Consider the following 12145-nt stretch of genomic DNA (forward strand, 5'->3'; position numbering starts at 1 on the left):
TGTGTGTGTGTGTGTGTGTGTCACATAGATACTATAAGACTAGAAGCTTGGGCATAGTAGCACACATCCATGAAATGAGACTTAAAGTGCCTATGAAGCGTAAGTTTTTGCTGAACTTATACAAAAGAATCATTCTGAATCACCTGTCAACACATTTGGTGCTGCTTGACTTTACCTGGGTATACATAATGGTTCATAAATCTACTTTCAGGAAAAGATCAACCAAAACATGATGTAAAAATGTGATTTTCTCTTTTCATTAACTTTAAGAACCCTGATCTGACTTAATTTTTTTACATGCTTTTAATTAACAAACTCAAACTTATGACTTCAGAATTAAAGCAAGATATCAAAGATTGTTTACATATATTACAGAATATTTGCTAACCAACAGTTTGCACAAATACCAGGTGGCTTTTAATATCATCCAGAATATACAATAAATATAATCATCAATTCCATAAACTTATCCTTTGACACTGAGGCAAACACTGAAAAAGCAGCAATAATAACAGTTAGTTACGGTCTCTTATTTCCTCTCTCTTTTAACAGCCTGAAGTCAATGATGTCTTTGATTACAGGAGACATTTATTTCCCACATTTAGCACTTGCTTGGAACAAGAGATTCTGAGAAATTGTATGCATGAAATAAAGTGATAAAAAGCTCTTTACATGGAACCGTTCAGGAAGTCAGCCATTTGAAGCAAACCTCTGAGGGAATTTTTATTTAGCGAGCTGGAATCGACAGTCAATTTGGATTTAAATGGCTAGAAAATGCCATCCTGAGCTATTGAACTTTAATAGTAGAAGGATTCAAAACATTAAGTTGAGCTGATGTCAGAAGGAGCACACGGAGTAAAATGTTCATATCGTGAAACAGAAGAAAAGCTCGAACACAACATTAGTGTGAAGAAAAGTGCGCATGCGGTTTCTTAGTTGTATTCTTAGATGTTTGACAGAAGTGAAGAAGGGCAGATGTGTTCACTCCCAGGAAGAGATTTCTGTCAAAAGAAAAAATGGGAACAAGAGTGTATGTGTGTGTGTGTGTGTGTGTGTGTATGTATACCCCACGCGCATGCGTGTGCGAGTGTGAAGTCTGGCAGCAAATGTGGGAATAGGAGCTAAATTTACCCTCAGCCCTGGCACTGTGGCAGGCTTCTGCTCACCAATGCATTCCCTATGGACCACAAGCTCTGTTCCCTGTTATGGTTCTGCATTATGAACTAAATCTGTTGGTGAAATTTGTTGTATGTATGTATATATATATATACACAGTGTCTGTTACACAGCTTGTATCTAAACTACCAAGAAAGTCATTGTTCGCTGTCTTCCTCCTTCCTTTCACAACAATTTCTTTTGGGAGTTTTTCTTTTGGCATCGTCGTGTGTTTAAAAATCACCATCGGTGAAGCTTTTCTCCCGATGCCATGCAGCTCAGAACACAGGTGAAGTGCGTTTATTCATGCCCGGTTGCTTTCAGCGTGACGAATGATTCGCACTTCCTGTAGACAGTCCAATTGAGCGGCAGGTAAAACGTCAGAGGAACCTCATTCATATTTATGATGTGGTGCGGCCAGATTCAGTGGGAGCGCATCTGATTTAATATAAAGAGTTTCATTGGTTCACCTGAACCCGTTCGGCAGTTTCATTGGTCTAATGTTTGGGGCTCAGTTTTTTGGCTTAACGTTTGTGCAACCGGGAAAACCCCCGGAAAAAAACATATATTAGCCGCCTCATTGTTTAAGCCGTGGGTTTCAAAGCTTGGGGGAAAAAGTAGCGGCTTATAGTCCGAAAAATACGGTACATTAATATAAATCTGCTACTTGCCTTAAAATCAGAACAACTGTTTGAGCTAATGTTATTAATAAACACCATTTGACTAAATATTTTTAAGAATGAAGACGCTCATATTTGAGTTATATATGGTTTAAAGTTTTATATAAAGCTTAAAGATCGCAATTTCAAACATTAAAGCAGGGTACTGTGTGCACTCAATAAAAGACAGTACACCAATTACAAGACACACTGACTACTTACAAAGATGGATGAAAAACAAAAACACAGGAAAACATGACATGACAGAATAGAGCTACAAAAAGCCAAATTTGACAGCAAAAGCTGAAATATTTTGAAATGGAAGTTGTTGTTGTTGGTTTAATGATTTTGAAGTAATGATGTGGAAAGTTTTGTTTAAAAAAATATAAATAAAAAGAATCAAAAAGGTTTAATGCAAGACAGCCTCACTGTCAGGTTCTCATTTTTTACCAACCTTCCAAATTCATTTTAATCTCTTATTTTTCTTCAGTCCCCCGTGCTTTTCTATTCACTTGTCACATCCGCTCCCCCTCCTGTCTTCCTTGCCTTATTATCAAACCGTGGTAGGTCTCAGTAAGGCAGCGACTTCCTGTTAGAATTTGTTTGGCACCACAGTGCATCCCTGGTGGGAGAGCACGTGTTGAGGGGGCACTTGATGCTTGACTGGATAAATCACTGACAGCTCTCTACAATCTACAAGCAAAGCTAAAGTGGATTTTAACTCATACTGGTACAGATCTACAATTTGCCCAATTAAAAAAAATCAATATAATAATAATAATAATAATAATAATAATAATAATAATAATAATAATCCCTGAAACTATTTAATCATCACTGTAAGTCAAAAAAATCTCTCAAACATCTTTCTCACTCTCTCTGTGTCTCTGTCTCTGTCTCTCTCACGCACATGCACCTTAAAAATATGGCTGGTTTCAAAACATCAGACAAAGGATGACACATGGTGGGCAGGAGTGTCAGGACTCAAAGTGGCTTTTGAGAATAAATTTAATGCATACAGTCTCACCAACACACTTTAACTACACATAATAAAAACTCAGCAACTCAAAGATGTCCAAACTCCTAGAATGCTCTCTCATCATTCACTCAGAGACACTCGGAGAATGGCAGATGAAATAAAACAATAGTGCTATAAAGGATTGAAATATAGGCCTATGATGCTTTTTAAAATGGCTTATAAGGTTATAAAATAACATCCCACTGCATGGTTGGAATTAATCAACAGCTCTGTTGACAAAAGTAGCTCAATGGCCAATAAAACCAACAGAATAGCAAACATTAAAATATGCCTAGACACCACAGTTAAAGGCTATTGTCATGATTAGCATTTCCAAATGAACTTTAAGCAACAAAGCAGCATTATAATCAAAGTTTATCTTCTATGCAGTCTTAAATAAGAATTTATTTTTGACATACAACATTTTACATGCAGGAAGGAATATTCACAGCTAATGTTAAGAATGGGATCAAGTAGGGAGAAAAGACCATTTCAAGTGTACGTTGAAAAATCTACAGGTTTTCAGAGATAGTGTATATTTGCGATGAGTTAGGAATTGGATCTAATTTTATACAGCAATACAAGACTTAAAGACTTAAATGCTGATTTGATTGTTTTAATAGTCCTGTCCAATAATTCTGTGGGAAAAGCATAAACCTGTCAATGATAATTATACTTATTGTGTTGGCTTTTTTGATCAATTTAGACAGCCATCTGATGACTCCAACCATCCACACACAACTAATCTTGGACTATATAAATGAATTTCTCAATCTGAACAAAATCGTAATAGGGTTAAAACCAGAGACAGACTAAACAAACATTATTTGTTTACCAGACAGATGGGCTGATAGCCATGGCGATAGATACGGCGTTTGGACAGTTTCAGAAAGAGATGTCCACAAATGTGTGTACACATTACATAAAGTCGCCAAACTGACAGAAGGAGAAACTTGACCGTAGCTATGGGAACGGAGCTCACGCATTCAGACAGACAGAGCAGCTCTTGAGCAGCTTGAGAATGAAAGAAGGTTAAAGTCTCAGCACTCAGTATCAGCAAGACAGACAAATGTGAAATATCCTCTCAATTTGCATTCATAATCTGTTCATTTGAGGTTTCTTTCAATTTCACTACAATTGTCTGCAATGAGTGCACAGAAATTGTTCAGGACAGATGTGCCTCTCTCTCTCTGTGAAAAGGCACTACTGTATCTACTGTACCACAGTGTGTAGGATGTGTAAAAGGATTGGGGTATATGATAATGCTGAAATGCTATTTATACCACAACTTCTAAATCCTTGATTATTTTTGATTTTTCTAGAATTCTTTATAGATTTCGATTTGATATGCATGTCGAATCACTGGTTGATTTCCATTCACTTATTCATATAAATTTTACTTTTTTTTAGTACACGGATTATGTATCATGGATGCTCCAAATAAACACATGCACATATAGATAAATATATAGATATAGTGTGTGTGTGTGTGTGTGTGTGTGTGTGTGTGTGTGGGATTGTTCATGTTGTGTAGTTGTCGGACATCCATTCAGCATTTTTGGAAAGAGTCTCCAGTATCAGCATTATTTAACAGTAAATATGGATGCAGGATATGAAGGGAAGATCTGATATGTTGATCAAATGTTTAATGAATATTTTCACTGAGACTTGGTTGTCTGCTATATGAAATATAACTTTAATGTGAAATAAGAACTTTAAATGGATTAAAATATGATGCTGTATTCTATAAGAATTGCTGCTGTTTAATAAACATTAAATATATGCATCTTATTATTAAGCGCTGTTATTGGAAAATATTTCATTTTAAGGTCATAATAGGAACTCTTTACAGCAGACCTGTAAAATCAAGATCATGACTCATCCGCAGCTTAATTATTTGTCTTTAACTACTCTGACATCCAGAATACACCATGCTATTGCAGCGATCCAGATCGGTTCCTTGCGTCACATGTCAGTTTGGCATACTTGACTCACTTCCTGTAGTTCGTCTGAATCAGGGTCTCACTCCTCTCTCAGACTGGGTATTTTAGTTCACACCAGAGTGTGATTACACCTGCCTCTAACAAACCACAGAGAGTGGGTATATGAACCAGTGTTTGATTCAGAGTGACTAAACACTCCATATGCGAGAATGCCTATAGAGAACCAGGCAGCCCTGAACAGGAGGCGGATGGGTCACAGTGGATGGGAATGTGGGTGGAATCATCAAGTTGGAAGCATCAGAACGGAGAAAGACACCAAAAAAAGACACAATATCTGAAGTAAATTGCTGGGCATGTGGACAAGGTTGTGTACTAATAAACGAAAACAGAGGCTTCAAAGTACTTGAGTGCAAGAGTATATTTTATTGTATCTAACAGATTAAATATGGATAAAATAGATCATAAAAATTAAAGCTACTTTAGTTGTTCAGTTGTATTGCAATCTTACCTCTGTATTTCTAAAGGGCCTTATAAAATAAGCCTACAATATTAATGTATAAGAATATGGTTTTCAAGTACCTGAACCTGTTCCAGCAAGACAGTGCCCCTGTGCACAAATAAGTTATTTATCTTTGGAGTGTAAGATCTTGAGTAGCCAACTATAGAGCTCCAAATTAACCCTACTAAACCCCATTGGGATGAATCGTAATGCTGGCTGCATCCCAGGTGTGCTCAACCTACAACCGCACCTGTGGCTAAATCTAGTGGACTATCTTCTTAGAAACTTATAACAGCAGATAGCACTAAAAGTAGAATGCGATGTTCAAAAAGCACATGGTCAGGCATCCAACTTTAGTCCATATAGTGTATGTATGCTAAATAAGTAGCAAACCTTTTGACAACAGGACTCAGCAATAAGCTAGCTATGTAACCCCAACCTTTCAGCTGTTCTTTTTGAATACAGTCTATAGGTCTAGTTCTTTATTAGTATTTTACGTCGCTAATGCTACCTGTATGCGTTACCTATTTAAAAGAGCACATAATGTGTTAGTTAGCTAGGTAGAAACGTTTAGCTAGTAAGTACTTATCCTGGTTTGCTAATCATTTTGATGCTGTAAAGCTAATAAAAAAAATAATAGTAAGGAGAGACGAGTTCTTGTAGAAGTAAGATAAATTCTTTAGTGTGAGTGATAGTACAAGGAAATGAAAGAGATGCAAGACATTAGGTGGCCTGATCCTGATTTAAAGCCAGGAGCAGATGGCTAAAACACCCTGGGAGAGGCATCTAAACCATGGTCCTGCTGTGAAATCATCCATCAACACTCATTGTAGCAATGACACCTGATCCGCTGACTGGCTACTAGTTAGTTAGGCTCGATTGAAAAAACAACCCAAAGAGATGCATGCAAATGGGGAGCTGTGGTGGCTTAGTGGCTAGGTCTTTGAGTAACAGAGCAAAAAGTTGTGTAGACATGTCGTAGCCCCACAATCTACTCAGGGTCCTTGAGCTAGACAATCTTCATCTCAAATGTACATTTACATTTGCGGCATATCCAGAGCGACGTACAAAAGTGCTTTCTCTAGCAATTAAGATGTACCCTGCATCAGACAAATATACTGATATTTTATCTTATCTAATGTATTACAGTACTTTACTGTAATCGTGTTCATAACAGTTGTTTACTGTGCATTTTACCATACAGAATCTCGCACCACCAGTTTATTGCGGAATTGCATTTGCCACATAGCTAATTTGCTTTGCTGATTTTTCTCACGGATAGCACAATAGACCAAAAAACTTATAGGGAATAGTTTTATGGAGATTTATGCTGAAATAATGAAATGTATTAATAAAAATATAATTATTAATTATAAAATAAAGTAACATTTTAATCCAGTACAGTACTGTATACATTGCATTTTTTGGGGTGGCTTTTGTTAATCGCGTTTTTTTCTGTTTATCGCAGGTGGTTATGGAACATAACCACCGTGATAAATAGGGATTACTGTACTGGCAAAATATTATAGTGTAGTGTGAATGTTGGACCAAGTCTGCAGATATAGAATTGAATGTAAATTGCAGAAGTGCGGTAGTCGAAAAAAGCATTCTCTGTTTATCAGAAAGAGACCAGCACTCGCTTCTAATGTGCTTTCCTGTTATGCAATGGTTGTCTGAACTGTGTTTCATAACTGACTACTATGGGGACATGGCAGCGTTGCTATGCGCTGTCGCCATGGAGGAACAGCAGCAGTGAAGGCATGCATTTGGCACACGCTCCCTCCATCAAGGGGGCGAGGCACTAAAACGCGTCTGAACGAGCCATTAGGCTGCTCAGCCTTGCACAAGAGCACAGCCTGTTCAGCTGAGGGAGCATCTTAAAACACTTAGCTCAAAAACTAGCAGTAGACAAGCAGTTAAAATGGTAAGAGAGGAGTATAAATAATGCTGTTATCTCAGAATAAAGGCAATTCTCTGAATGTTCTTATTATGTAATCAGATACAGTTTATCAACACAGAGTATAAAAAAGGAAAAGGTTTTGTAAGGCATTACAGTTCTATTAAGGGAAAACCCCAAAGGAGAGGAAGAGTGGGGCCTCTGGGTAGACAAAGTGAAGAAAATGAGACAAAAGGGAAAAGCAAGCAGGGCTAAAGGTAAATCTTGTCATCGCAGTATAAAACAAATACGGCCAGATTAACAAATGTTCCGCTCTCATAAAACCTCTAGGCCTTCTGATACACGTTAAATCCTGTTAGCATAAAAGGATTACAAACAAAAACATGTACACAGAGACATATGCACATGCAGGCGCTTTATAACACAAACGTACCAAAAAGTAGCAAATGTTTTTTTCTTATGTGCACGTATTGCCAACTGTGTTATATTGTACAACTATTAATGAATCATTGCCAATATGCATCATTGCCAATTAACCAATGTATCAAACACTCTTGCTTCTATGAAAGCACATCAACAACAAATTCACATACACAATCTGTTCAGCACTTAGCCAGGGGGAAGGAGATATGTCTAAAATGATAATCAGTCTATTCCTATAATTAGCAATGCCTTTACAACAGTATATTCCATATTAGAAGCCAGCAATCTAATAAAGGACCCTTTCAATCTTTTTAGTTAAATGGAAGCATATTAGAAGCTGTAACCCTCACCACAAACATACACTACATTACGTCAATGGCACACTTTAAGATACCTCGACTAAGAACTACACTGAGAGCAGTGGTAGCAGTCACAAGTAACCAGGCAGTATTGGCCATGTGAGGTATTGGAGGATGTTCATGATTAGTGCAAATCAGATTAGCACACCTGAAATAGTTTAGGATTACAACAAGCAAGTCTGAGCAAAAGAAGGCTGAAAAGCTCGGTACATGCTAGCCCAATAAACACTAGCAGATGTGCTTTGTGACTTCATTTTTTATTCAAGAGTATGGAGCAAGGGTGGAGATTTCTTAAAAACTGACCTCGAACACGAAATAAAACTAGAGTGTGTCTAATGTGGTGATGGAAAGATCGGACCATTTTAGTGGCTTGGTCCTTTAAATCTCATTCATCTAAATGATGAATTTTTTTAATTGTTTATTTCATTTTGTTGCTTTTTACTCAGAAATTTAATAAAAATTTTACATTTTCAATTACCAGATCCGCCAACATGTCTACATACATGACCTTTGACCTTTGACTATAGCTCCAATAATTTATATATACATTGTGTATATGGGAGTCCCTTGAGAAAAGAACGAACGACTCGGATTAGATTTACACAAAAAATTCCCATTCGTCCCCATTATGGGTTTATTTGGTTGTCCTGCTGGGCAAGCTGTTAAGGATTTTTCAATATGCATTAATTGTCAGTGACTGGTAAAATAAAATAACTAAAAGCTGGTATTAGACTCATTATCTCATGAGAAATTTAAGCATATTGTTGCCTTTTCAAAGTACTTGATTTACACAGACTGTTAGAAATTTGACAGCAAAATACCACTTACCTCTGAGAGATGTGGCATGGGGTTGAAACCACAAAGGTTGCACACATATTTCTGGCACTCTGTACAGGTGCTGTAATTGGGTACATCCCCTGATCCCATGTTCAGTTCTATTTTACAGAGTGGACAGTTGGTTATGGGCTGAGGAGCTACTGTTTTTGCAGCCTCTGAGATGGGTTTATCTGCTAAAGACTTTCCATCAGTAGACCCAGGTTTAGGAGAAGCAGGCTCTTTAGAAGAACCTGGAGTAGATTTTGCTCCAGAGTCAAATGGGGAGCCAGGCGATGACCCTGGAGGAGACTTTGGTTCTTCCCCAGTAATTAAGTTGGTGGCTGAGCTAAGGATTGATGAACCAAACCCAAACCTCTTTCCAGACACACCCTCAGTTGCCTGAGAAGTGGCCACAGGTGACTTGGGTGCAGTGCCACCTTGTGGTTTGGATGAGCTTCCGAAACCACTGAATAATTTCCCAGTAACTGACTCTGCAGGGCCTTTTTTCGTGTCTGTCAACCCTCCAAGACCAAAGCCTCCAAAAAAGCCACCTCCTTCTTGCTTTTTTACAGGGGATGGCTGGGGACTACCCACTGGACTTTGATCAGCTTTCTGAAGTGGAGGGGGCTTCTGTCCACCTTTTAGTCCAGGTTGAGCTTCCTGTTGTGCCCCTGGACCAGGAGTCTTCTCTTTGGGAGTTGGTGGAGGAGTGGCTCCTTTTGTATCTGATATGCTTTGCTGTTTGGTCAGCATTGAAGGCTTCTTCCCTGGTTCATCCTTTGAGTGCACCCCAGCTGGTGGTTCCTTCTTCTGTGGGGATGGAGGAGCCGAGCTCTGCTTGGGTTTCATCATTGGAGGGCCCGGAGGCTCCATTCCCCCCATTGCTCTTTGCATTTGGCAGTTTAGACATAGCCACTCTTTACCCTGTGAAAAAAAATCAAAAACAGTAACAGATAAGGGCATCTAAAAACATAATAGAAACAAAACCCATACACAACAACTATAAGCAATTTTATGAACAGAGCCTGTTTAAATTTCCCCTCATTAAACTATAATGCACGGAAGATTGCATTTCCAATCGGTGGAGCATAAGTCCAGGGGTTAGGTATTCATAGGGCTAATAGAGTGTTATTCTAGATGAGGTGCAATATAACAGTGTAAACTTATTAACATTATCAAGGTCATGCTTGTATGGAAGCAAAATGTCAGCCTAAATAATGCGTTATAATATCTGTTTATAAGAACATTTTGCATGCTAATGCACAGGGTCCGCTGTTACATCTATACTGCATGTTACGAGGCATTATGGCATACGTTTTTATTTCCAAATAAAATTTAATTTACATTTAAAAGAAGTCTAAAAGAAAAGTTCAGATCAGTCAAACAATGAATGGCATGACACATGATTTATGTGTTATATATTAATAAACACTGAAATACACTTGAAGAAGCCAAAGCATTATATGCTGCAGACTAAACCAGAGCCTCTGTTTTTGCACACATAAACACTGTTTATTTGGACAGTTAATAATATAATGCAACCTATTTTTATATTGTATAACTGTAATCCTTAATAATGTTTTATGAGCATGTTTATTATAATAATAATGACATAATATGACAATAATGATGACATACTGTAGACAATGTACTGTACTCTCTCACTATACACACACACACACATACATATATTTATTTATATCATATCTCACAAAAGTGAGTACACCCCTCGCATTTCAGCAACCATTTTAGTATATCTTCTCAAGGGACAATACTCGTCTTCTTCTTCGTCTTCTTTTTCTTCTTCTTCTATCGGCTTCTCTCAGTAGGGGTCACCACAGCGGATCATCCGTCTCCATACCTCCCTGTCCTCTACATCTGCCTCTTTCAACCCAACTGCCTGCATGTCTTCCTTCACCACATCCATAAACCTCCTCCTTGGCCTTCCTCTTTTCCTTTTTCCTGGCGGCTCCATCCTCAGCATTCTTCTATCGATATACCCCATTTTCCTCCTCTGCACATGTCCAAACCATCTCAATCGCGCCTCCCTCACCTTGTTTTCAAAACATCCTACATGCGCTGTCCCTCTTATAAACTAATTTCTAATCCTGTCCATCGTCGTCACTCCCAACGAAAACCTCAACATCTTCAGCTCTGCTACCTCCAGCTCCACCTCCTGTCGTTTATTCAATGTCACTGTCTCTAAACCATACAACATCGCAGGTCTCACCAAAGTCCTATAAACTTTCCATTTTACTCTCGCAGGTACCCTTCAATCACAAATCAATCCCGACACTCTACTCCACCCACTCCACCCTGCCTGCACTCTCCATTACATTGCACTGTTGACCCCAGGTACCTAAACTCATCTACCTTCTACACCTCTTCTCCCTGCAACCATACCACTCCACTGCCCTCCCTCTCAGTCACACACATGTACTCTGTCTTACTCCTACTGACTTTCATTCCCCTCTTCTCCAGCACGTACCTCCACCTCTCCAGGCTCTTCTCCACCTGCTCCCTACTCTCACCACAAATCACAATATCATCCGCAAACATCATAGTCCACGGACACTCCAATACTAAATAGAAATTAAATTTGAGAGTATAGTAGTATAGTAGTACAGATTTTCTGTCCTCTAATAATAACTCAACATACAACCATTATTGTCTAAATTGTTGGCAAAAAAGTAAGTACACCCTGAGTTATAACAGCTGTACATCACTTAGCCATGCAAAGCCACATTACCTATTTATCATGTTCATGTTTTTGTCTGCTTGACAGAACCATACAAAATTTGTGAGTCTTTTATTAGCAATTAAAATTGTATGCTTTGAGTACAATTCTTTGTACTCTGTCAACTGTATGTTCAACATGGCACCTCATGGCAAATAACTCTCAGAGGATTTGAGAATTAGAATTGTTGCTCTCCAAAAGATGTCCGAGGCTATTAGCAGATCAGTAACACCCTGAAACTGAGTTACAGTACAGTGGTTGAGGTCATACAAAGGTTGGGTTCCCTCGCAAGGGTTGATCAAAGAAATTGAGTCCTCATGCTGTGCGTCGGGTGCAGAATCTGGCTTAAAAAATAAACAAACACATGAGTGCTACCAGCATTGTTTTAGAGGTTGTAGAAGCAAAAAAGTCAGCTTGTCAGTGCTCAGAACATACGCCACACACTGCAACAAGTTTGCATGGCCGTCGTCCCAGAAGGAAGCCACTTCTGAAGCTGGCTCACAAGAAAGCCTGCAAGAAGTTTGCTAAAGACAACCTGTCCAAAAGCATGAATTACTGGAACCATGTCCTGTTGTCTGATAAAACTAAACTTGTTTGGCTCAGATGGTGTCCAGCATTTGTAGTAACGCCATGGTAAGG

General features: G+C 38.5%; 1 protein-coding gene across 17 annotated transcripts in view; it reads right to left on the minus strand.

Annotated features, from left to right (window-relative positions):
• Nucleotides 1–12145, minus strand: part of pcloa (piccolo presynaptic cytomatrix protein a) — a 63311-nt gene that overhangs the window by 39475 nt on the left and 11691 nt on the right. For all 17 annotated transcript variants that reach the window (XM_046873004.1, XM_046873002.1, XM_046872996.1 and 14 more), the window contains exon 3: nt 8782–9693. In XM_046873004.1, the coding sequence (XP_046728960.1) occupies nt 8782–9693 (912 nt within the window). The remainder of the gene's footprint in view (nt 1–8781; nt 9694–12145) is intronic.

Source organism: Silurus meridionalis, chromosome 18 (genome assembly GCF_014805685.1).
Source record: "Silurus meridionalis isolate SWU-2019-XX chromosome 18, ASM1480568v1, whole genome shotgun sequence".
Taxonomy (NCBI): Eukaryota; Metazoa; Chordata; class Actinopteri; order Siluriformes; family Siluridae; genus Silurus; species Silurus meridionalis.